Here is a 27949-nt window from a genome sequence, read left to right on the forward strand (position 1 = left end):
ATTGTATACTTGTTATGATGATGCAGATGCTTTGAATCTCAGATTCAAAAGAAATGCAAAAGTTATCTGAGACACTAAAATGCTACATGCTGGACATATGGAGTTTCATGTGTATTTAAAGTAGACGAAATTTCTGTTAAAGATTCTTTTGTAAATTGTGTGGTAGAAAGAATCTGATGAAGAAAGATGATGAGAAAAGAGTATTTGAACTGTACCAAGTGCTATAACTTTATATTATATAAGTGATTTGTCGAGAATGCTACTTTGCCATGTGTATGGAGAAGGCAACTGAACTTGTAGGCATTATTCTCTGAATTTAAATTTGGCTTTTTCCATTTTGATTGATTTGATGCTTTTAAGTGTAGTTAAAACATAAGTTTATTCCAGCAACTTTGATTTCTGAAAGGTTTAGCTTGTGTATGAATTTTGGCCAGGCAACATGAATTTTTGCAGGCAAGATTGATTCGTTTTTGTTTTGCAGGTTCAAAAAATCGAAGTGGACTATGACAAAACATCAAAGCAAGTTGATGTACATGTTTTGAAAAGAACACTTTGGTTTGCTATCCAAGATGTTTGTGGTAAAGAACAAACGGTATGTTGTTTTCTTTTGTTTCGGTATGTTTGTAAACCCATGTTCCAGGGATTCGTTTCATGTTTTCTGATTCTTTTATAAAGAATTGTCTACAAAATATTTGCCTTAGATGTTTTCTGTGAAGTGGCCTGCTAGGGTACCAGTTGGAGGCTTGGGATTGTGCTATTTCACTCCCATACAATTTTATTTGTATTTTAGAGACCTAGTTACAATAGACATGAAAAATGATTAGAATGCATACAATTGCTATGATTCTTTCCCATGTGTTTTAGCCATCTGGAAGAGTTCTGCATGTGTCTCCTTTCTAGTCCATCTGTCCACAAAAAATCTACTTAAAGATCTGCAGTTAATGCATTTTAAAAAGATATGGGAAAAAATGTAATTCTTATCAATGCTAAACAAATGAAATGGGAATGCAAGCCCTCTTAACTCTGATACACAATATTCCTTATGCTTTGAAGCAATCCTTTTATAGGAAGTGTTCAAAATGCCTTGAATTATTTGGTCTAATGTTTTACGAATTTTGGGGTGCTTTGTGAGAGCACATAATCCCTCAAGATTTTCTCAGCAAAGATCTTAAATAGCATCATATTTGTATATATCTGGTAAATCTTGAATTTTTCCTATGCCAATTTTGAAGACTCCAATGTTTAAAATTGGGGGTTTTTAGCATCAAACCCATTGAGCAAGCCTTGTTTGGCATGTATACTAAATTTCTTTGAGAACATGTACACTTACTCCTACATATTGGCCTAGGGTATTGTTTTTCTTAAAAAGTTGTTCATTTATTTATTTTTCATTTAGTACAAGCATTTGAAAAACAATGGCTAGCAAAAATAAGTAATATGCCTTAATGTTTTATGTTTACATTGGTTATTATGTAAGTTGCTGGTTCGGATTTTGGTATGGATGTGGGTTCGAGATTTAAGTTCAAAATTCGTACAATTTTTTTTTGTACTAGGTTTGGGTTTGTTTGTACAAATATGTTTATACACCACTATGCTAATTTATAGTAAACTTAGTAAAATACACCATATATATTAACGTTTTAGTTCGAATGACATAATAGAATGCCAAAATACACCAGCATATCATGTTTTGGTTCAAAAACAATAATGTCAACATTTATAATTAGACATTTGCAATCAAATATCATAAAAATTCATTAAACAAATCATCATCATATTGCTGTTGTAGATTAGAAGCACAAAATGTGCCAGTAGCATTAGTACTAGGAGCCTTAGGTCCAATGTTAGGATCAACCTCAACATAACCAAGTAGCTTGCGATCACTATCGTCAATTGCAAGTGCATCAAAGTGGGCTTCCACTGCTGCAGAGGCTAGTGCAACATCCCAAAGCTTTGCCTCCCCTTTTCTGTAAGTCTTGTCTTTGTGTGTTGTGAGCCTCAAGATTGAATGTACAAAGACCAAGTTATTTGCCTTCTTGGAGTTTAATTGGTTGCCTTTTATTGACCAGATGAAGGAATATGTGCTCCAGTCCTCTTAGATGATGATGGACTAGTTACCTTACAAGATTTACAAATTTAAAATTAGACAATTAAGATTTTTTAAGAAGATAAGATAAATTTATTAATGTCCAACAAGAGACCAGAAAAAGGATCTAAGAGATTGGAAAAATATAAACAGGGAAACCAACCCCAACAATAGCACCAAACAATGTCCAAGAAAAAGCAACAAACAAAACCAAAGACAAGAAACCAAGAAAAGACTAAAGGTCATTCCCTGGTGGAAAGAAATCCAACATCTAAGAATAGGGTCTAGGTTGACTAAGAGACTTGAATTGTCTTTGGGAATCGTAGGTGGTGGCATGCTGCCATCTAGTGCACGTAGGACAGGGTCTCACGGATCTAGTGTGCCTAGAAGGAGTACTGAACACTTGCTTTGTACTTCGAGCAAAGGACATGGGCGAGAAATAGGCAGTGACAAGCTGATTTGAGGCCTGTCTTTGGAGAGACATGAGCTATAAAGTGGGGTTGGGAAGCTGTGTGGCCTTCTAGAGATAGCACGCTTGATAATGCTAGTCGATGTAACTGAAGAATGCTTCTAGGGATATGCAAGTTCTAAAGAGGTAGTGGAATCTCCCTTTCATCTTGTAGTAAATGGGGTAATGAAAAATGAAATGAATTTGTTTCAGACTCGGTTAAGGTACAAAGATGACAGATTTGGTCCTCTCTATCAATATGTAGTTAGTCTAAATAGAAAGATGTGGAATCCAACTCTAAAGCAACTGAGGGAGATAAGAAGGGCCTTGTTCCATCGTTGTGATAGATAGACATGTTACACAATGTTCCCATCCTGAATAACTAGGAAGTGCTCCGCATAAAAGGCCATTTGTGGATGCAAATCCCCCGAAGGATTACTCTGTCCTGGCAATGTACAATTTGTAAATATCTAGTGAAATTTTTTATTTCTGCTCTTGTCGGAAAGGGAGGAGGTGAACAGGCACATCCAAAGAGAATTGATACGAAGGGAGACAATCAATCTCAATCTTTATAGATCCTAGTAAGGTAGTGGCCTGGGCATACCAACAACGAGCTTTGGTAACTAGATTGAAGCTAGCAACGAGGATAGAGGAACAATGAACTAGATAGGAGTATTTGTGGTGACCATCGACAAAATCCGCAAAGCCTCAAAGACGATGAAGAAACTAGATTAGGTCAAAGATAACACTAAGCCCAAAGGGGTGGACCCCAAACTCAGCCAAAGTAATATTGCAAGGAGTAGATCGATGGCGTTTGATAATATGACAAAGGAGAAGGGTTTGGACCTGTTCAATCGTGGCCCAATCAGAGTATAGGAAGGAGGGCCCCAACACCATCGAACCATATAAACTATCGGTTTGAACAAAGAGTCCAGAAGGGACAATTTGGACAGTGTCCTGAAAATGATGTCTCGAACATTGTCTCTCTAGTATAGCAAGGGAACCCAATAAACTTTTTCCAAAATATAAATTCAATATTCATAAACAAAAATTTAGAAATTAGAATCTTAAGAGTAAATAAGTTGTGATAAAATTTTGATGGCAATAGGTTGTAGGTGTTGGTACATTTGTCCATGGAAGTACTACCATTTATGAGCATCAGAACTGTTCTTGTCTTCAAGAGCTTCAAGACCACAATCATCGACGCTCACAAATCCCATGAATTCAGACCTCTTTGCAGGTCGTAGGTTCTCAGGAGAGAATCTTTGAAGGGTTGCCTAGTACCCTTGCGCAACTTCAGGATCTTTGTATGGGGCAACTCTAGTGGTACTCCCCCCGAGGATTGATTGGCTATAGAACTTGAAGCTCAATGCAAAGGCAAGTAGATGCAAAGGGGTAGTCATTATGTTTCATTTCTTTACCATGATTACTTGTAGTTCCTTGAACTTTTCATTAGGATCTTCCTCTCTCTCATTTATGATATTTTTAATATCCTCAATCATGGAGTCAATGACATCATATACCTCACCCAAGCAAGACCTAGCCATTTTAGTGTATTGAATGATTCTCAATATAGGCTCGATGAACTTCAAAAGGTACTCAACATGATCCATCAAGTGTCATCTAGTTTTAATGCATTAATGGCAACTAACTTTACACTATTAGGATGCCTTCTTATGCTCCAATTAGAACTGATTACCATTTTCGACAATGCCTCTCAACCTTGACAAGGTATCTCAAAACAATAGTGTTGGAAGCAAAGCAAGTCTCGAAAACCTATTTTAAGATCAAAACACTAATAATTAAAAATCAAGATTGAAATTAAAATTTAAAAACGATGGTTCATGACAAACATTTGGGTCTCTCGGGCCTCTTTATACATTTTTTTAATCCACTTAATCTTATAACTATTTTCTAATTGCACAAGGTGTCCAAACAATGTGTACGAAGCACTCCTCAACCAATAAGCTGGCAATCCTACAATTCTTGGCATTGCCGGTTATTAGCTGAACAACATTACGAGGGACAACTTTATCAATGGCTTTGATGAGAATTGCAATGAAAGGATTGTCCATAGCCTCTCCTCCACAATCGACAACTTTTAAAAACATTGCACCTCTTGTGGATGTTGTAATAGCATTGACTAAAGGATGATTTCTTGCATCTTTCTTTAAATTTGATACTATGGCCACACATATTTCAATTCATGAATCCTTAATGGGCTGCATGGCGGCCTCTACATTTGTCATCTCTTTGTCCAATAAACCTAATCCCTTAAACTCCATTGGAGCCTCATTAATTGATCTCACCAGTTTTTGCCACTATGGTGAGCCAACAACACTAAGTGCTAATCCATATGCATAGATGCATCTCACTATGGATTCCTTGACAGTGTCTGTAGCTTCATTTTAAAATGACGTTTCCATGGGCCCCATTGCTCTCTTATTTGCATCTAATTCTTGAGGAGCACAAAAGAATGGATGATGCTTTGCAATTGGTTCTTTGGTAGTGAAAGTTGAAGACATTGATGATGTTTTTGTTTTTTTCCTAGCCTTTTTTGAAGGATGAGATCTTGCTCTCCCCCTTGCTTCATCTTCTCGTTTTTTCTCTTGAATATATTTGTTCACAATGTGGTTTGAAAGAAAGGTTTTATGCTTATTTACAAGGGTTCATCACTTTGCCCTCCGAACCATGTATTGGTTCAAACCAATACCAAATTGGGGTCCAGTTTGTCCAAAATTTGCCTAGGGTTCAAAAATATTTTGTGTATCAACGACTCCTTGATTTTTCTGCATGATGGTATATGTAGGCATCCTAGGTTGCATCTTTGACATAGAGTATGTTTAATTGCACAAAATGGACTAGACTAGATCATGAATGTGCAGATGATGAGCTTCTCCAATGGTAGACATGAACAAAATAAATCCATCATTGACAGATAGAACAATGTTGCAGGTATAATTATGCTTCTTTTATAACATGATACAGTTCTTTCCAATTGCTTGTTGTATGCCTATTGTAATAAACAGGGCTTTCGACAAAGGAGCTCTCTTGTTTGTATTCAACTTGTCTAGAAAGGTCTAAGATATGCCAATCAATTGGACAATGCTTTGTAATGATGCTATGATTGTAACTACAAGTTTAAAATTTGTGGTGTTTTTTTTTTAATTGATGAAATCATATAACTTTATGATACTATGTAACAATCTAATTTAAACTTATGCTTCTAGCCTTCATATATATATATAATGTTTAGATTTTTTGTACAAATGAACCCTAACGAACCCAAAACCCTTTCCAAAATTTTGCCATAGCAGCGAACCGATTCTTTGAACACATATTTCGAATCAAACTCGAATCGGTAACTACGGTTTTAGGTAGTACCTCATTAACTCTTGGTTTCCTTGGACAAAATTTAGTGCCTTATTGAGGAAAAAACAACAAATGTGCTTACTCCTCTATAAGAGCTACTAGATTCCACTTTGCAATGGTTACAAATCCACAATAATCTCCTCCACTTAGCTTTGGTTTAACCATCTCCATAAATTTCCATCTTAGAGAGTTTCTGTCTATTTTGAAGTGAGTGTTTCCTGTGTTTGAAGTTTTTGTGGTTGCGACCATTCTTTGAATCTGCAGACAAGTTACAACACATGTGAAAATAAATATTAAATAATGATAAACAAAAACTGTTTTTTCTATAGAAAATGTATGGTGTATGTAGTTATAGCAAATACAAAAGTAGTTTAGTGTGTCACTAGTGTTTATAGTGTAAAACTCGTGTAACAAAGACATCATTACAAATTCAAACAGAAAGGGATTTATTCAAGAACTAGTATGGAAAGAAAAATGAAGAAGAGATATAAAGCTTCTAATGTAAAGATTAAACAATATTGAAGATTAGTGCAAAATCTTACTAAGATTCAAGAAGTGGATTACGGAAATTGAAAACGGCAAGTGTTTCCTGAGTATCACCTTTTCGTGTAGCTGTTGTTGTTTCGCTGAGTATGGAAACGCTTTACAGGTGTTGACTTTGTTTTTTGTAGGTATTGAGTTTTTTTTCTTTGGAGGTGAAGATTGAATCTCGCGAGTTTAGAAAAACAAAAGGGAGTATCGTTTGTTAAGAAAACACGACAGTAACATGAGTTTAGCAAGTTGCATGACCTAAAGAACAACCACAATAAACAATTAAAAAACAATTTTAAAAATCTACTTGCCTTTTGCACACCAACTTTCTTGCCATTTGCTCTAGGCTTGTCGATGTCAACGAAGACCTGACAAAATTTGTTGCAAAGTCAACTAGGGATCGATTTGGTGAATTTGTTGCTAATGACATACAAAAAACAACCTTAGAGTTAATTTAAATATAATTCAAATTTGCTATGACCCAACTTTTGAATTCCAGTTCACTTTAGTGAATATGGAAACTTACGATATTATTGAAAATCAACACTAGATCTTATTTTGCATTAGTTATTGTCTATGCTATTTCCTTTATGTTTGCATATCCCTCAACACTTCCACAAAGTCTCTTGATGAGGGCGCATGTTTTGGGACAAGTAGACCAATGGCCTAATTTTGGGTATAAAAAAGGGATGGCTATGGTAAGGAGGGGACAATGTTGAAATGTATGTATTTTCTGAAACATTAGTTATTAAAAGTTGTAAACACATTGTAATCTCTAAAGTTGTAAACACATTGCAATGATTGCATTAAACATTTGAATTTTGAATTTAATGCGAACAATTTGATACTGAAAGTGCTTACTTTTGTTATGTTCACTCTTAATTCTTACATTTGGAGGTAGAACCTTACCAATATAAATGTTATAAAAGAAACATGCAATGTAGATGTAGAACGAGTGTCAGGGTTACTAAAGTCCTATGTGATAGTAGAGATGAGGATGATGACGATGACGATGGTGAAGGGGAAAAAGTGGTCATTGGTGTGGGTGTGGCCTTTGTTTTTTTTTGGCTTTCTTCCTACATCCTTTTTATATTGGTCCTGGGCATCTTCTAGGCCCAAAGACATAGCTAGTTGTGCTCTATTTGGCCTGATAGAGTTGCAACTTATTAAAGCCTCTTTCCTTGACTAGTTCGCTATGTTGTTATGTCTCAATTAGTGCTTTTTGGAGTTTTTAGTTCCTCTTCTTTGCTTTGATGGATTTGGTTTTAGGCCGTCATGGCTGAGTAGAGGAGAGTTAGGGCTCTTTGCTGAGATTTGGTTACAGTTGGCTTTGAGGGATTTGTACTTTGCCTCTTGTTGTGGTTTCACAATGCACACCCCATTTCGCTTAGAAATGAGGACCCCTACTTTATTTTTTTAGTTTTCTGGATCCCTAGTCCAGGGTTCGAGTCTTTTTAGGGTTTTGCCTAGTGTTTTTACCAAAGTTGGGGTCTTTACCCAGAATCCCAAATTCCCAGAAATCGTGTTATGAAGGAGAGAAAATCAAAATTTGCACTAGAATGGGGTGCACTAGTTACTTAATAAAAGTAGCACACCCTTGGAAGTGCGTAGCTGTGCACCTCCAAGAGGTGTGCTGACCCCCAAGCTATATAAGCTTGGGAGTCCGCTCTCTTTCCTTACCATTTCTCTCCTTGAGCTCCCGCTACCGCACATGCGCACCCCGAGAGGTGCGCCACTGCACCAAGTCCTCTTCCCTCACTTGCACAAAGCACACAAAATGTTAAAATAAACATAGGCAAAGGTGTGCACCTTGCGCACCTCCTGAGGTGCGCAAGATGCCCATCTTTGTATTAACAAGACAAAACAACAAAAAAAACTTAAAACTTGAACTAAGTTTCACCATAGATAAAGGTGCATAGTTGTGCACCTATCCATGGTGCGTAGCTGTGCACCTTTACATGGACTTAAGCATCCCCAAGTGGATTAATGGGTGCGCATTTAGAACATGGAGCAGAAGCATTTGAAATCATTCAATCCTCATATCTCATTGAGAAGATTGCTCTTGGACGCAAAGCCGACGAGGTGGACATGACAAGGGGCTATACAAAAGATGATATCGGATATTCAATAATACTTTTGAGTAGAATCATGGGGTTACTGGCATTAGGTTACCTGAACATATGGATGGTACACTCTATTACGACCATTAGAACAACAAAGATGCCAATTGATTGGGCTTCGATTCTCAGTGAGAACTTGGATGAGCAATTGGTGGCAGTCAAGAACAACCATAAGTTCTATATGAGATCCTATTTGGTGTACATGTTAGTCGTGAGAGCAACAGACTATCTAGGATTGTTCAAAAAAGGTAGGATGCAAGATGCAAACGCATGGCCTTATATAGTGTACCCCAGTTGGTGAAGAAAAAGCTTTCAGAACACAATAAGGAATACAAAATAGTTAATAATGCCTTTATTTTCGCAATAATCCAGTTCATTGAAAGGAATTATGTGAAAAGGATGTTAGATGAGGTAGCGACATATTTTAGAAATCGGTGCCTATTACATCCACTAGAAGACATTCACTTACTTGAGGGTAGCGGGTACGATTGTCAATCACAAGAAGCTCCCAAGGTATCCATGTGATAGGCTCATATTGCTGGAGATTGCTCGACAACTCTTGTTTGCATATGACAGAGTAAGGAAGCTACACAAGAAAACCTATGTGTGGTCCATTACTATAGGACCGTTTAGTGTGGTCCAAAGATAGGATATTTCGTCTTTTGAGTCTAAGTGGGTGATGTAGGAGCATCTTGGGTTTGCTTGCAATCCTGCATGTTTGGAGGGATTTTGGTTAAGTGTTGTGGAGCTTGGTAGATACTGGTGTTCAACATAGTTTGGAAGCTTGGCATGGTCTGGGAGCTTGACATGGTCTGTGGTTGCTTGGCATGGTCTGGAACTCGACATGGTCTATGGAGCTCGGGTTTGCTTAGGAATTTACTGGTGCTCAGCTTGGTCTTGGTTTTTGTTGGTGTTGAGTTGTCTATGAGATGACTTTTGGCATTTAATTTGTGTATGGGTATTAATTTAGTGTTGTAGCCGACTTGTGGCTCGACTTGTATTTAATGTACAGGATTTAATTTAGTTTGTAATGAGCTGGGTTGACTTGTGGCTTAGTTGGGTATAAGTAAGGGGTTTTGAGGAGCCTTTATGCAGTTAGTGATCATTCCAACTTTAAGAAGGGGATGAAGTGGAAATGCAAATTTTGAAGAGTTAGGGTTGCGGTGTGAGAACCAGAGGATTGCTTGGTGGACCTGAGGGTACAAGTTTGGATTCTTCTTGCTATTTGTATTTGGCCCTAACTCGAAAGGCCTTACAGCTGGGCATATTGCATGTAATCAGTTATTATATTAATAAAGAGTTTTGATTGGTATCAGATCTTGCATTGTTCTTGTATTATTGGGTTGTTTCCACTGTGTGGTTGTTTACCGGGGGCTTGAACATCTCCTTTGGGGATTCTCCTATCTTGCACTGCATCAGTGGGATCAATATCGCTTGGATGAATATAACTCTCCTCGTCCTTATTTTGATAACATTGGAAGAGTGTAGTACTTAGCGGGGAAACAGTTCCAACATGAGGATGCCATAGAGGACCATTGGATGAATGCACTAGATGACTCAGAAATCTATATAAGGGATTATTGTAGGATAACACTCTATCTGGGAGGCGCCTTGAAGATAAAGGTCCCTTTAAAGGTAGTATAGCAAGATACCGAAGAGGTCTTGGATCCATTGCACAATAGAGATAAAAATTTTGATCGACCTATTATGAATGCAGAGATTGATAAGGAGGAAAACTCAGATATTAATCGTAGGGCCAGGCACATCATCCAATTGACCAAGGATTGGATCAAAAGACCAACCAAGATGGATCCAATTCCTCAAGTGGTACTTTTCCAAGCTATAGCTCGCCCAACAAAAGGTAGAGGAGCAAAGGTGATAGTGCCCACTTTTACATCTTAGTCCCCAGTGAGGCCGAAAACAGTGCATCGACTTGATAGAGAAGTTGGATACTTTAGGGCTCAGAAGAGTAAAGGCAAGAGGAAAAGAACTTCGCCTCAACAAGTCGAGCCAGAAGAAGGATCAACTTAAGCATTGCCAAAATAACTCTTTCCGAAAATAGGGTTTAGTTCGAAATCGCCTTGTCAAGTCACTTTTGAGTGCTCTATACTTCTGATGTGACTGCAATGAAGTGGTAATCAAGTTTGTACTCCATTTTATTCCTTAAAATCAAACTTGCATTAATTGCGTACTTTTCAAACACAAAAAGGTTGTCAATTACATTTTGAAATCAAACATTTGCTCAAAATCTTTGTTGGATCTTCAAATGCTACCTGAAGTTTACCATAGCTTCCTTGCATCATGACAATGCTCCAAAAATCTTTGCTCCATGAAAGTCTCTGTAAAAACATAATTTTCATGTTATCCTATAGAATTAACTTTCTTTGTAATAACAGTAACACTTAATTCCCTCATAACAAGTTTTGGTAATTTCCAAATTTCAAGCGAGCTTAGATACCATCCAAACTTATCTCGATACACCTTTTCCCAACTTCGCTACCCATAGTTCGATCACTAAATAAAGTTTCAAATTTTGGTGTTGTGAACAAACTTAATACAACTTAGTTGAATGAAACTTGATTATTGACTTCGATCTTCCTGTCTCACCATCTTCTAACTTTTCTTTTGAGATGTCTAATCCTTTTACGAATGCCTCATTGAGTTCTTCTCGAAGTTCACTGACTACATTTCTTTGTTCCTCATTGTCTTTCTTAGTTCTGGAGTTTCTTTTATGGTTCCTTCTATCATTCTTGACATTTCTTCCATCGTTCCTTCTGTTTCCTTCTGTTTCTTCCATTGTTCCTTCTATCTCCGAAGTCTCTATCCATTCTACAATACTTTGTTGTATGTCCGAAGTTTTTGCATAACTGACATACTAGAGTTTTGCTTCTAGGATTTTGTTGATCAACAGGTTCATGCAATTCCGGGCTATGTGTCCAAAGTTGTTACACTTATAACACACGATCTGTCTTATTTCTTTATAAGGTCTTCCTTCTCTCGATGTCCTCTCATTAGATCTTCTTCTATCTGTAGGGTTAGTATTTCTAGACATTCTACTATTCTTTGTATCATTATCATATTTAGGTTTCCTACAATCAATTGCTTTATGACCAATACCATGACAATTATGAAAATAAAATCCGTAACATGATTAAACGACTTATTTGTACAATCTCTTTTCATATGACCTATTTCATTACATAAAAAACACTTACCTCTAAATTCATACCTAGTTTCTTTAGGAGATTCCACTTGCTTTGGCTCATCCAATATCTTAACTTTCTTGTCTTGTCCAACTTCTTTAGTTTTATCAGGAGATTGTCTAGATTCAATCTTATCATCATATTTATCTTTTTTCTTTCGGATCTAATCTCTTTTCAGGTTTCTTTGCAAACATATTAAATATATAACCAAGATCAGTCTTATCATAGGTAGGTCTTTGTATTCACATTGAATCATCAAGCCTTTCTCTGCTAGAATAAAGCTTTTCGTGTTGTTGCTTGCACTGAGTTAGTTCACCTTTCACAATAGTGTTGTACTTATGAAGTTCATCATCTTCTTTCAATGTTTCAAATTCAGATGTCTTCTTCACTAGACTCGCTTTAAGATCTGTATTTTCAGTCTTCAAATCAGATTCAACTTTGCTAGGATCATTCTTCAAAGTCAACTTTAGATTGGACAATCTTCAATTCATGCTTCAATATCTTGTACTCTGTCTTCAACTTTGAACAATCATCATCACTAGTTTTAGATTCAGTAGATTCAGGCTTGGATTTGAGATGTTAAATCTTGTTCTTTAATTATCAAATATATACTTTGGAGTCTTCATATCTATCTTTTAGCTTATCTCTTTCTTCAGTAAGGAGATCAAATTGTTCAAGTGCCTCTTCAAGGTTCTTCATCAACTGTTCCATATCCATAGGGATCTCACTCAAGCTGTTAAGCCTCTTCTGAGTAATTGTGCTCTGATACCAATTGTTAGAAATAAGAATTACTGAGAGGGTGGGGGGGGGGGGGGGGGGGGGGGGGGGAGGGGGGCGGTGAATCAGTAATATACAAAATTTAGTCGCCAGCTGAATATTATTTATTACTTTGAACCATACATAAGAAAGTAAACAAGTAATGCTGAACAATAACAATAACCATGCACAAAGATAACTCATAACGCCATATTTTGTTAACTAGGGAAACCTTGGCCAAGGGAAAACCTCAGTAGGGATAATACCAACTAGATAATATACTGATATGTATGTTCCTTGTTAGAGGATTGACCCTATTAGGAGTCGATGAACAAATTCAGTATAGAGAGTCCCTGTTAGGAGACTTTGAATCCCTATTAGGAGATTCCAACCCTGTTAGGAGTTGTAGTACAGTAGATGCAAGATGAGCCCACTATCCAAACATCCACTTCCAATTACAAGAAGAGCTCACTGCCTAAACATGTAATTAGTCCTCAAGTATATAGGTGTTGTAACTTCTTTCTTGATTGATCTCTGACCTTAGCTAGATCTCGGATCACAAAATCAACTTCGCATATATTGCTTCACAAAAGTTCGCACATCATTTTTACAATACAATTACTTGACACAACACATCACAACATATCACAACACAATTGAATTCACAAGATGTCCTTTGCATAAATACCATGCCTTTTTCACAAATTGTTGCTAGGTCAGCTAAGACCATAATATACTTTACAAACTTAGAGTAAACATCTAGGATGTCGGCCCTAATTGATCAAGTAATTATTTTTGTAAACAAAATAATTCCTTTACCTTTAATTCCATTGTATTGTTTCACTGGTAAGACATGAATATCTCTTTTCCGTATAGTCTGTACTGATGTCCGAGGTTATACACATTATCATCAACATGTATGCTATCTCCATCTAACTTTGCTAATCATAATATGATGTTAGTAACAAGTTACATACAAAATAATGCACTGCTGTAAACCAATTTCATACTTGGACAATTTTCTGAGTACGAGAAGCTAAGTATCTTTATTTTCGAGGTTTTCTACAAGCATGTACATCATGTGTTGCCATAAGTGACAACGATTACATATCTTCATTAGCCAATTGTCAACAATAATGCTTTTGAAATTTATTTAGATCGATAAATTGCAATCACTTTCCTTTAAGGTTTTAATTGTGGGAAATCAACTATGTCTGTTTCCGCTTTTATGGCATAGTAGTATGCACTTGTATTTGCTTTTTAGAAGCTGTTCAAGGAACTATTGGATATGGGATGTGCATACTGATTTCAGACGATTTTTTGGGGTGGTCTCATTTCCCTTCAATTGGTATTAGAGCACAGTTTATGAATTGCATGTTGCTTGCATGTGAAGATTCACAATGTTTTTGGCTTTGGGTATTTCTTTTGTTAAGATTTCCTAGCTTGTAGAGCTTGAAGATTTTTTTTGAAGAAATTAGCTAATAATTAATCCTTGGATGAGTGGAAGTCTTGCAATTGATTTATTTTTCAGCAAACATCAAACATTTCTTGAAGGATTATGAAGATAGATAAAATAGAGTTGGTCATGTTGAAATGACATTTGTTTGGTGCTCTTGGTTGACAGTAGAACAATTCTTGATGCATTGGTATTGGAAGATGTCTCTTTTGTTACCTAGAATGCATAGAGGTTATGGAGTTGATCATTGGATGATCTAGAAGCTTTTGGATAGCCTACTTCTCTTAGATGTAGGTATTAGTAGTGGTTGTGCAATTGGTCTACAAGTGGGCCTAGAGTTCTAGTACTATGTTTTCCTCTTGGATGCTTATACATGCATGGCTTGGATTCTTGTTCGTTGGATCTGAGGGGTTTATAGATTTTCCTAAAAAATCTATGGTGATGTTTATCTATGATGATCCATCATTCTAGGTTTAGTTGTTTGGTATTTTTTTTTTAGACTTTGAGTCTTCTAGATGAGAAGTGGGTGTGGATGTGCATGGGTATCTTAAACACATTGCTTTTTGCAAGTTTTGCATGCTGAAATAAAAACTTGTGGTATCTTCTGGATCTACTGAAGAGCTATTTTCTAGACTCTGGTTATTTTAGGGTGTTGCTGGATGAGACAATTGTAGTTCTACATGCATGCATTCTTTATGCATGGTGAGAGGAGGTGTTTTTCTTTCTCTGCATGGAGATGTTGGTACATGATCAATCACTCAACATTTATGTGGTGATGCTTTTTTGGATTCGTGGACTATGGTGCTCAATGTGGACATAATTGGCAAATCAGATTTGTGCTTGATCTGGTGTTTGAGTCATGTTGTCTACATGATTATTCTCTTTGATCTCATTTGTACATGTCACTAATGTGATAGTGGTTCGCATGTTGCAATGATTGGATCTACAAGTTATGTAGTCAGGTGGGTAGGCCATGCATTTAATTGTACTGGGATAACTTGGATGTGGATTGTCTATATCCATCATAATTGATTCAGTGTTGGTGCAGACTTATTAGCTGGCATTGTTTGTGGTCATTTGTGCTTTGGTGTGGTTTACTTGAGATGAGAGGATGGATGATAAGTGAGTAGTTGGATAGTCAACTATGGAGTCTTATAGCATGGTGAATTTCCTAAGTTTGCAAATCTTGGTTTCGCTTGGTGTGATGTGCAAGCCTAGGTGATTTTTCAAATTTGGGAGATGGTGTCATATGCTTGGAGAGCTTGATAACACGTTTTAGTGGGAGCTTTAGTAGTGGCTATATTTTTCCATCACATGGTGATGGATGATCTTCTTTACTGTGTTAGATATTGGAGGATGCCTTAGATCCTATTGTTGCAGAAGGGTCTTTCACAATTATTGGTTCACGAGTTGGAGATGGTATCTTCATGTGATTGGAGATGTTGACATCTTTAGGATTCAATAGTTCCTTGGTAGAGATGTAGTTTATGCTTTTATTTGATATGTTATCATGGTGGCTTTTATGTCATGGTTTTCTCTTTGTTACTAGTTTAGAGTTGTGACATGATACGATTATTTAATATGATCACATGGAGCATGTTATCTCTTTGGAGGGGAAGGTTGAGATCATGATGTCATGTTTATGTTCCTCATTCCATGGTTGGAGCTTTGACATTGATCTTGGTTTAGTTTCTTGGTATTGAGTACTTTGATCATTTGCTCGATACTTCATGACAGTGCTATGTTGTAGTGGAGTTTTGCATGGAGTGATTCATTACAAGTACTTGTGGATACTTGGAGACTTAGGTGAGGCTAGAGTTCTCTTGAGATGAGAGACATGTTGTTGAGATGTATACTCTTGATGATATTTTAACAAAAAATCCGAGGAGCCTACACCTCTTTTGGACGTGAGTTCAATAGAGACCTATGAGGAGATTGTTCTTGGATAAGTTACAGTGTGACTTGCATATCTTGGAGGAGCATTCTCATTCTCCGCTGTTGGTCTGCTCGGCAGTTTATCACTTGAGAGGTATTGCCCAATGTTACTTTCAGGTGCTTTATGTTTTCTTTCATATTCATGGATCTTGAGCTGTAATTAGATGGTTCTGGAGGATTCATTATGAGAGATGGATAACATGGTTATCTTCTTGAGGTGTTTTTCATTGATGATGACAATAGGGGATGTTAGTGGGCTGATAACAAATTTATTTAGATCGATAAATTGCAATAACTATAATGACTTAAATCACTAAAAGTGGAAAAATAAGAGTCATAAAATAACTTTAAAACATAACATAAAGTCATTTAAAGTTATATTTAAAAAAAGTGTAACCCAACATTAAAATATACGGTCAATATTTTAAATATGTAGTTGACGTTGCAAACCCTACTTTTTGGGCTCTTAATTCTTAATATCTTTTGACTAACAATTTCATTAAGCCCCGAGATATTTTGAATCGAAGGTATGATCGAAACAAGAGATTGAAGGAAACAATAAGATAAAAACAATCAAAACAAACACTTAAAAACACGAAAGGGACTTTGAAGGTTTCAAAAATCAAGTATAGCCTAACAAACTGGAAAAATGAAAAAGACTTGATGAAAACCTTTAAAACATTTCACTATATGAATTGGGAATATGATTGATTGATCAATCTTTGCCAATCAAATAGTGAGTTACTTTAGGGAAATATGAAACTTAATTGGAAAAGTTTATTAGTGTTGCCTCCATTTTGTGATGACAAAATAAAGGACAACAGGCCCCATGGGTATTCCCCAATCACGACCATGAGGTGGCATGCTTGGAAATGTGACCTCATGATGGTTGTCCCAATAGTAATTGCCTCACTATCCTTACCATAGTTGATAATAGCAATCAAGAATATAGCATCTTTTATTCATATATATTTCTTTTATTCAAGTTCTTATACCATTAATATATCTATCATTGCTAAATCAGATGGTTACAAATACAAAATGTATATTAGATATTGATATACAGGTGCATACAAGTTTGTAGGGAAGTCTATGCATAATATTAATTAGCGCACACACACACATACTTTCCTTTTCAATTTGCATCAGCATATTCTTCTATATCTGTGTATATTCCTCTTTTGTATCTGCATATAGTCTCCATACAATTTTGATATAAATTCCTCTTATAATTATGCCTTCAAACTTTTTTTGATGATCTCCCCATCTTCGCCTTTGCAGATCTGCAAAATGTAAGTCTGATATAAATTCTCGCTCTCCCTCAAATGCACTCTACAACTTCTTAATATATCTTCCCAAGTGCGGTGTCTTTTCCACCTTTTAATTGCTCCTTAAGTAAATGTAATTGTTGCTTTTATTTGTGGTTCAGGTTTTATTTCTGAGTTTTTCTCCAGTTCCAACCTGATTATTTTAAATTCCATTTTCCAATTTTCGTTGCTCCATCCATGTTCGTTTTCTAATGAATTCTTAGCCCTTTTATATCTTATGTTGAAAGAGTCGCAACTATTCACTGCATGCCCCTTCACCTTAATTAAACTTAACTAACTTGTGATTATATTTATTTAGTATTATTTTTATATTTAAATTTCTTAAGTTATTAATTATTATTATATCATATTTTAGAAAGGGAACATTTGTAATAACCCCAACCAGTTATAACTTTGTCAAACTCCAAATTCTTCTCTAATTTAGTTGTTGACCCTTGCGCAAACTGACTGATTTTAGCTCAAGGAATATTGTCAAACACTTGTACGCTGCCTTTCTCTTTTCTGATTTTTTTGTGTTTCAGATTGTTTGATATAGTTTGAATGATGCTAATAAATTTAGAATGTTCGTAAATGATATTACAATACCTCTTACAATGAACTAATATGCAAGTGTAGTTCTTTTTGGTATTTTCAATGCATACATGAAAACTAGATATGGAATGCATACCTACAACCAAGTGACATTTTGACAAACAATTGGCATACAACTATTATGTTGATCATATATGCTATTAGATGGACATTTCGTCAAACAAATGGTATGCAACATATATCTCATTATTTTAATTCATTCCCATGTACAATGTTGCTATGAATTTGCCAAGACAAATGGGCTTACAATAATGACTACAACAATGTCAAATATGAGATTAAGTTATCACTTACAACAGCAAAATTATATGCCTAAGATTACAATGCTAACTACTAACAATTGCAAGAGGAACCTAATAATAGTGATGCCCATTGATGGAGATGAAAGTTGCAATCGGAATTAAGCATAAATACTGTAGCATGACACTATTCACGCATACTGTAGTAGCAAAGAAAAAACAATTACTAATGGCTGCCAAAGATGAATCTTCATATCTGCTTTCGATAGTCCTTCAATATTTTTCAAACCCTTAGGTTATTCCTTAATTTTAAGCACAAATAGAACTCCAGAATGAAGCTCTCTTGAATGCCATATTGAGTGGATATTTCACCACCTCAAATGGTTGCAACATTGAAGAATTGATGCTCTCCAATGGTTAACTGAAATCAGAAATCCTTACTCCCAAGTTTATATCAAATGCAATTGACAATAATCAGATGCTTAACAATGAAGCTCTTGCCTCTATTCATTCTTTTCCTCCACCCTTCTAGAAGGAAATAAACTATTATTTAATTGCACTTTCTAGAAGCTTTCCCCTTTCCAAGGCAATAATTAGTTGTACTTTTAGAAAATGCACTCTCTAGAAGCTTCTCCCTTTCCAATACAATAATTAGTTGTGCTTCTAGAAAATTAAATTAATTAAATATAAAGTCACTTTTTAATTTTAATTTATTTAATGACTTTATAAGAAATTAATTTAATCAATTTCTCCTTATTTCTCCACTTAGCCTTCGGAGAATGTAAAGGCTAAGAACTCCACTGAGATGCTAAAAAGACGGGGACATTGCAACATAAATACATACTGCTACAGGGAATGGAAAAACACAGTTTTCTTTTTCCCAGTTTTATGAATGTCCAGTAGCTTCTAATCTTCTAATTAAATCTTCAGTAATTGAACTCTCTCTATAGTTTTGGTTTTCTAAGTCAATCGTGATTCTGAATAATGCTGCTATGGTCTAAATAGACTAATGTGTTCTTTCAACTGATTTATACTCTTCTTTTCTGGTATTGATTGCAAACTCTGCCAGTATTCTCTGAGTTGCCAAGTACTTTATATATTTTCTTCTCTGTGAGTTTGTACAAGTTTAACCCACGACACTTTATTGATAGAAGAAAAATGTGGGCAAAATTGGCAGAGTATAGAGTGCTGGTTGAAGCATATTTTTCACACATTTTTTTGCTATATAACTATGCATTTTCTTTTTTGAGATATCAATTTTAATTTAATACATTCTGTAATTGAATTTTTCATTTTTCATTTTAAATGTAGATCTTAGTACATTCTATGTTGCCAGGCTTTTACCGAGTCGAAATTTGGGCTTTGCTGAGTACTTTGAGTTTGAGTTTACAAACTATGGCCTGATAGCAGCAAAAATCTTAGGGGAAAACTTGGAAAATTGAAAGTACAAGTTTTTTTTGTAAAATTTAGGATTTTAAAAAAACCGTATATATTATTTATTATAACACAATAATGTAATATAGAGAAAGTAAATAAAAGCACTACGAAATATGACAAAATACATCAGTCTGGGTCTTTGTTAGATCATCAACAAAACAACTAGCTAATAACAGTATCAATGATAGTTCACAGACTTGGACTTGGAGGGTACTTAGCAAACCCAAAATTTTCAACTTGGCAAAAACTCTGCAACTTAGCAAGTACTAACTTCTTTGTGATTGAAGGTTTCTTCATGAACCACGTTGCTCCCTTCGTTCATGAAGAATCTCGTTTTGCATCTTTTCTCTGGCTTCTGCCTTGCTTATTTTTCAGGATCCCTTTCATTGTCTCTTTTGACAAACACTAGTAAACCTTGAAGGAATGGCCAATTCTCCTTTTGTTATTAGTCTATGTTTGTCCATAGAGAATCTCTAATATGTTGACTCTAATCAAGCCTTCCTCTGATAGCTTTGTGGATTTCCTCTTTGAAATTGGCATAGTACTAGTGACCTAGGAGTCAACATTTGAGACAGTGAGTTTCGTAACATGAGACTGTGCTCCCCTTACCTTGAAATTTTTTTTCCTTGTTTCAGAAATCAAAATTTGCCACAAAATTCCAGTACATAACAACAATTTAATTATTCAAAATTTTAGACAGATTTTTTAATTTTACCAAATGTAGTATGCATCCAATTATTACTGATTTTCCAGCCATCAAAAACACCGCTGACAATACTCCATATTTCTTTGGCAATAAAGAAGTTAAAAAATATATGTTTAATAGATGGAGGAATTCTACAAATAGTGCACAGGTTTACCTTTTTATTCCCATCTTGTAAGGAAACCTTTGAAGAAGGGAAGCCATATAACTTAGAAGACAAGCTTCCTTTGGCTCTACAAAGTTGTTCCAAATTTCCTATAACCACAAATAATGCCTTGCCTAACTTTATTAGGAAGATTAACATTCCAGCTATTGTTAAGATGATTATATAGTGAGTTGTTACTGCGATGCCAACTATAAATAATTCTAGGATTAGTGTTATGCATTTTAGTGCCATCTGACTAAGATATCTCTTTAAACCATTTATTGTTGGGAAAGAAACTCTTCAGGAGGCTATGGAATTTTACTCATTTTACTGCCATCTGGCCAAGATATCTCTTTAAACCATTTATTGCACACCTCCCTACAAATTGAGTAGGTTCTGCACTAATTACTGAGAAAATCTCATTCACTACTAAGGTGAGTCCAACATTTGAGGTGACCATTCTCAATGATATCATTAAAGCACCTTTTCGCAGAGCAACCTTGCAGCGGTTCCAAAGGCATTGCCTGTGAGATGGAGGTTCCACCAAATGGACTTGTCCTTGACAATCTTATTTTTAATAGTAAAGTAATTATTCAGCACATTCCTCACAAATTCCCATGCCTTTCTGTTGATGATTTGGTAGCTTTAGTAGGATGAACCTATGAGATCAAAGATATATGTGTGTATGTACATAATATATATATGTGTGTGTGTGTGTGTATATATATATATATATATATATATATATATATATATATAAAAGCTTTATTCTTGGTTTATTCTTCTTACAAATAAGGGATTGCTGCAAATTGGAAAACACATACCACATAGATGGCAGTGCTTAGTACATTTGCAGCAGATCCAAAAAAACCAACACTTCCAAATTCTCCTAAAGATATTGGAGCCTCTAGGAAATACAGTGAAAGCACTTACTGGGATATCTTTAAGAGGCACATTTGGGACCAATTTGCTGATGTTATTAAGAACCATGATTTTCCATGGTTCATTACCTTCAGTTGCTTTGAAGACCCATTTGACTGCTAAGGTCGTGCTCCAGATTCTTAGGTCTCTCAGACCCAGACTACCCCACTTCTTTTCTGTAGTGCTTTCTAATTTGCTTTTGAATATAATTAATTTGATTGCCACTGAAGAGTAGTTAATGTTATAAGATGAAAGGATCTTTTGAGAAATTTGAACCTTGCCGGCCAAAGACGACTGCTGTTTGTTCCACTAATTAATTAGTGCTCTTCTGTAGCACCTTTGTGCCTCTTGTCATTGATTGAGACTTGGGAAAACTGATAATGAGGGTATTTATAATTAATTTTTGTGCTTTTCATAAAAACTGTATCTTTTGTATCCTATCTGGGGTTCCGTTGGTAACCCAGGCTGGAACTGGAGCAGGAATCATATCCTGTCCTGATCTGGTTCGGCACAGCTAGGGTTCTTGCCAAATCCGCCAACAAAGATTTAATCATTTCCCTGAACGAATATGCCAAATTACTGTTTTGATCCAACTATTTCTATAAAATAGTTAGTAAGCTGAGCAACGAGTCAATTGGACTAACAGGCTAATAGATATTGTTTTGTTAATTGCTACACTCCTGGATTCATGCCATTATTCAGTGTGCCACTCAGCTCTGTTTAAATGAACGTGTAATCTTTTTCTTTTGAGAGAATGCATATAATATAACTTCAATTTAGGAACAGGGTAAAAGGAAATCTGTCCTTCAAAAGCAATGACAAGTCAATGTTTTCTATAAGTGTAGCCTTTTTGACTTATTAATAGTTCAAGTGTTTTTGACATTTTTCTGTCGTTTTATCAGTTATTGACCTTAATCTTCTTGTAAAATCTGAAAACTGAGTATTACTATCTTTATTATCTCACCGTATAATTGCCTTGTTTTTGACAGGTTAAGGGGCAAAAATCTAGAACTGCAACATCATTTCAAGGACTACTGAGCAACTTTCCTGCAGATTGCCCTGCTGCTGCACCTGAGGATATATCTGTGCATCTGTGTTTTATCTGCTTACTACATTTAGCTAATGAACATTGTTTAAGCATTCAAGATCAGTCAAGTCTAGATGACCTTTCTATCCAAATACCAGTTGAGTCACTGAAGTAAGCAATTGATGGAATCTATAATATGCTATGCTCACTTTTCTATCTTGTGTATTATTTCAGATGAAAATCAGGCTCATCCTTTGCAAGATAAGCTCTTGTATTTTGTACCATATCCTTTGGTAGTAATCTTACTGCCTGTAACAATGTCGTAGATGTGCACGTTGGGGATTGGGAAACTAGAATTTATAATTATTTGACTTACCCATATAATTGAAACCAAATTTTAGTGGATTTACGAACTTCATATATTTGGAATAAAATTGGTTCATTTTTATATTAATAAATTTGAATTTCGCTGTATCTGCTTCATATCTTGTTTAAGCCTGCAATGGTTTTACTCGCTAGCATTTTGTGGGCGTGTTTCTATAACAAGCAATGAGATTAAGTGTTTTGACATTTTTGCAATAGCTGGCAGATGAATGCCGGACCTGACACAATTACGTGTGATTGTGGGGCACATTCTGGATTAAGTATCGGAGTGAAAATGAGAACATGGAGCAACGGTGTTCTAACTATGTGGTTTATGTTACAAAAGGCGTTGGGATTCAACAGGTACCTCCTCGTTAGGAATTGTGTGCCACTCTCAAACATCAAATACTTGCAGATTTTCCAAGTCTGACGGTTAATGGTTGTTAATTTATTGAAAAACATTAAGCCCATGATACTAACCCTTCAACATTGATTTCTAAGAACTCTTTTCAACCTTTGTATTGCCTCTGATCGTCGATTCATCAAATAAAATTTTATTATTTATTGTCATTACTCGTATTGGTGGTTTCTCTGGTTTGTTTTTTATTTAACCTCATTAATTTATTTTGAGGTCTACAATTTTCATGCCTCGGCTGAATCTGATAGTCAGCACCCGATATAGTTCATGACCATTAATAAGACTTTAAAATTGAAAACAATCCCCAAAATGGAGGCGCCAGGGAAAGACTAGAGGGGAACTCCTACAATTAGTAACAATAAAAAAACATAAGAGCTCTTGGGAGAGCTGGAGTCCATGTCTTTGGACTATTGATAATTTATATGTAAAATGAAGTCTAAATTATTTAATTAATTTGTATGTGATCTTGATTAATGGAAGTTTTGGTGGCAAAAATATAGAAATTTCTCTTTCAAAATAAAATTGAAATATAATTAAGACAGATTCTATAGATATATGTGTGTGTATTTTTAGTCTTTAATTACTATTTGTTATTGTTAATATTTTTAAATTAATTTTTAGTTAAAATTGATATTTGATATTAATAAATAATAATATAAATTTAAATGGGTATTTATTGTAAATTTTTTTAAAACTAATTATTGTACTTGTCCCAGTGAGTGTACTATTGCATTCACCTCTATTCAATAAAGTAATAGTTGTGCACTCACGAGCCAATCATTAATTAATATTTTTTCCTTATTTGATTAACACTATAGTTTCCATAAATATTTATTAATTTGAAATGTTATATAATTAATTTATTTCAATTATGATTGGCTTAGTCAACTTTTTTCGGATGAGTACTCCATATACATTATTTTTGGCAAGATTTTAAGATTGATTAAATATTTTAATGTAGTTTTTCAATTAATACATTATTAATAATGAGTTTTTATTTTCATAAATATATTTAATACAAGAATTAGTTTTGTGTTGGGCTGATACCATTAGGGAAAAACAAATATTCCTTTGAACCTTCTATACTCATAAAAGTTGTCACTTTCCTCCTATTTGTAATAGGTGAATATGACATAAATGTCATGGGTGAATATGCCAAATCTTTACACTAATATTTAAAAATTAATTTTCATATTTTACATATCTTATCTATCTCATTTTGTGTAATAAAAATTACAAGGAAAAATTAGTTAAAATGATAATTAGTCATTAAACTATTATTTGTTGATCATATTAAATTAAATTTAAATACTTATATAATTATAATATTCATTCTTTATAACATATATTGCATATATTTTATGAGAGTATTTTATTATTTTACATTAATAATTAACATTGTTAAAATAATAAATTAACTTACTATTACACATAAGTACAATTAAATGAATAAATTTATAAAGCTATTACAAGTGCTTATATGTTTTATGATGTTTTAATTATTTTAAATCTTAGTCAATAGAATAAAACAATATATACAAGAGAAAATTCAAACAAATGATTTATACTATAGCTATTTTAGTTATATTCTAATTATTTTTAAAACTAAATTAATTTATTATTAATTTTTAAATTATAATGGCAAGTACATGCCAGTATGTGGTGTTTGTTTATATTGTATAAGTTATAATATCATATTATTAAAAGAAATAGACAAGAAAAAACTTGACATTTGCATTCATATGTGAATATTTGCATTAATTAAATAATTTTATAAAGTGGGTATTATTCATTCTTTAATTTATATTGAATCTTAGAGAAATATTTAAACAAAATAAAATAAAAAAGTATCAAGAAAAAATTATAAAAAATAAAAAATAAAAAATACCTTGAATATTTTTGAAAATTGGATTGAAGCTTCTCTAATATGTCGCCACCTTGCAAAAAAAAAAGCAAATTAAAATACCTAGCTATTTGGGAGATATGATCAAATCTTTCAGATTTAGGGTTTTTTGTCTCCAAACAAATTTGCACAAGGGGGTTAGATCTAAAAGTGTATAAAACCAACAAGTAAAGGTGGGTTGTCTCACGGTGGGCACCAAAAATGTTTGCCTAAAATGTGGGCACACTTCTATGAGTCATTATATTCAAGATTGCTCAAGAATGAGGTCTCAAATGGGGCTCATAGCTATTTATTCATGGAGTGCAAGGGTTTGTAATGGAGGCCCTCAGTTTGACCTAGTTTGTGCCCATGCAAGTACACCATGAAATAAGAAAGTCAAAGATCCAATATGCATGCAAATAGAGATGAAAGCTAATTTATATGATAACAATGCAAAACAATGCAAGATCTAATCTATCAATGCAATATCTAATCTATGAAAGCAAGATCTAAACTAATATGAAAATGCAAGGATGGATTATGATGATGGAAGCCATGGATGCATGAGAGAAGAAGACAAGAAGATAAAAGTTCTCCACAAAAGGCTTTAGTATTCAAACTCCTCCAAAAATCGCTCTCCAAACTTGCAACATAACAATAGCATAGAGTGTGTATGTAAAATGAGGAGAGGGCTCTCCTTTATAAAGAAGATTGGACGATCAAGATTAAGAGACAAAAAGATTTCATCAAGGGTGGAGAAAGAATGATCTGTGTGAAATAAAGATCCACCAATGAGAAAATAGGAAAATAATTAAATGGAATCTCACTTAGAAATATATGTATTTAAGTGTAGAGGATTTTTTAATTATTATTTATTTTATTTCCTCTTTAAGTGGGAATTTATTTAATTAAAAGGGAGCAAGTTCTTTTGATTAAATATGAAATATTTAATTAAATTAAAATAAGGGCTTTTCTCTTAATTAATTAAATGTGGATGAATTATTTAATTAAAAGAGAGATTTTCTTTTAATTAAATGGGGACTTATTTTATTTAATTAAAAGGGATATTTTCTTTTAATCAAATAAGACTTAGGATAAAATGATCAACCTTGAAAAAATAATCAAATTTGATCAAGGAAATTGATTTGAATTGATTTAATAAAATATTGCAAACCATTGATTCAGGAAATTGATAAATTGAATAATGGGGTCGCATAGTCTAGGCGACCATTTTAGGGTGCATACAGAGACAACCCAAACATTAATTGTCGTATTGTATTTTTACTCAGTATATAATGTATTTATACCGCAATAAGCATGTAACAACCTATGTGGTGACATGATTTCATGCATTGGGAATTTGATTGAATAATTGAACTTAAAATAATAAGCATTCTTGGAAGCAATAATTAGGAAAGGTTTGCAAGTAATTGTCAGGTGCCTTTGAGCCTAATTATTTTTTCAAAAAAAAACTTTTAAATAATAGATTTTGCATGTGGAGTTTTTTTTTGATGAAAATTACAAGTTAAATGAATTTAGTCGTGTTTAAATTATAAAAAATTGCTCCTTATAAATCTCAAATTTGATAGGTTTTTGTCTATTAATTATTTTTCTAGAAAGCTCATTCTTAATCTTATCTTATTAACATTAATGCTAGTTGTGCGATTTCCCCCCCTTAAGATACTCAAACCATAACCACCATAAATTAATCTATTTTTATTTAAATCCAGAGATTAACAAGTCTATCTTTTGATTTTATGATTTATTCTTTAAATGATTTTCAGACTCCATGCTCTTCTAAACCATGTGACACTTTATTTAGATATAGCTCCAAAATTCTAAACAATACCTACATGACAATCTCTACAACAACTAAGAAAATTTATCATAATATATCTATAATTGATTTCCCAAGTTTGATAGGTTAGAGAAAAAAGAAGATTGATTTTAAGATTAAGTAGATAATGTAGCAAAGTAGCTTGACACCATTTTGATATTTTTTCATTTTGAAAATCATAATAAACAAAGATTTTTTTGTGATTGCGAGGAGACATTCATTTTAAAATTATAATGTCAATATGATTGTAAAATCCAAAACATATTGGTCATCACGTGGTTTCAAAATCACTTGAATTAAAACCTCTTACAATAAACAAAGGCAAAAAAAGACTCAAATTAGGGGATAGTTAGATGTTCTCCACACATACATCATCAACTTGGGTTATTTAACCAGGTAAGAGGAGATCGTGAGATTATAGTATGTTATAACAAAAATGGAAAAAAACAACAAAGAGAAAACAATAATTGAAAACAAAAAAGTTTGAGGCATACCATTCATAACATAGTCAAATATGTCGCAAAAGATATAAGACTTGAACTATAACTCAAACCAAAGCATTGAGGGTGAAAGTTGATAGGGGAACTGCATTGCTAAATTATGTACACCTAAGATCTCCAATTCAATCTAGAACATTGCATCTATTCGTCCTTACATTTTGTTGATAAAAAAACTTTAAAAATTACTATTTTTAAAACCACTCTTTTATGCAAAATTTAATGTGTTATTTGCCCTAAATAATCACAAAGGAAAACTAAAATGAGTTTATTAGTTAATCCATATTTTATTGAAACCTTTGATTGTATGCTTCTTGCATTCTCTATTCAATTTTTTGATTAAAGTCCTGTACAAATTCTAATAGCTTAAGAAAAAAAGTACATAAGCATTGGATGAAACTAAATCATTGTTGAGAGGAAACTCAACTCCCAATCAACTTTGGATCAACCCTTAACAAAAAGTAGCATTTGGGCATTTCACTAGAAAACTTTAAAACCAAAGAAATACAAAATCCCAGTAGAAGTGGAAGTCCTCATGCTATGAGATTAGTGCCAGACGACAACAAAGGATCATTTTAATTAAAATATCTTTAGGTGTCGACCTATGAGAAAGTCCAGGAGTGTCCAACCATCTATATTATATTTATTCTCATG

At 34.1% G+C, this 27949-nt stretch overlaps 1 protein-coding gene across 1 annotated transcript in view; it reads left to right on the forward strand.

The window, feature by feature from the left end:
* Positions 1-22756, forward strand: part of EMB2795 (condensin complex subunit) — a 104118-nt gene extending 81362 nt beyond the window's left edge. Inside the window, exons 12-13 of the mRNA XM_089820450.1 lie at positions 482-592; positions 22261-22756. Of these exons, the coding sequence (XP_089676576.1) occupies positions 482-592; positions 22261-22473 (324 nt within the window). The 3' untranslated portion in view covers positions 22474-22756. The remainder of the gene's footprint in view (positions 1-481; positions 593-22260) is intronic.
* The last annotated feature ends 5193 nt before the right edge of the window (positions 22757-27949 follow it).

The sequence above is a fragment of the Cupressus sempervirens genome, chromosome 3 (genome assembly GCF_028749045.1).
Source record: "Cupressus sempervirens isolate cs-2001-9-10 chromosome 3, ASM2874904v1, whole genome shotgun sequence".
Taxonomy (NCBI): domain Eukaryota; kingdom Viridiplantae; phylum Streptophyta; class Pinopsida; order Cupressales; family Cupressaceae; genus Cupressus; species Cupressus sempervirens.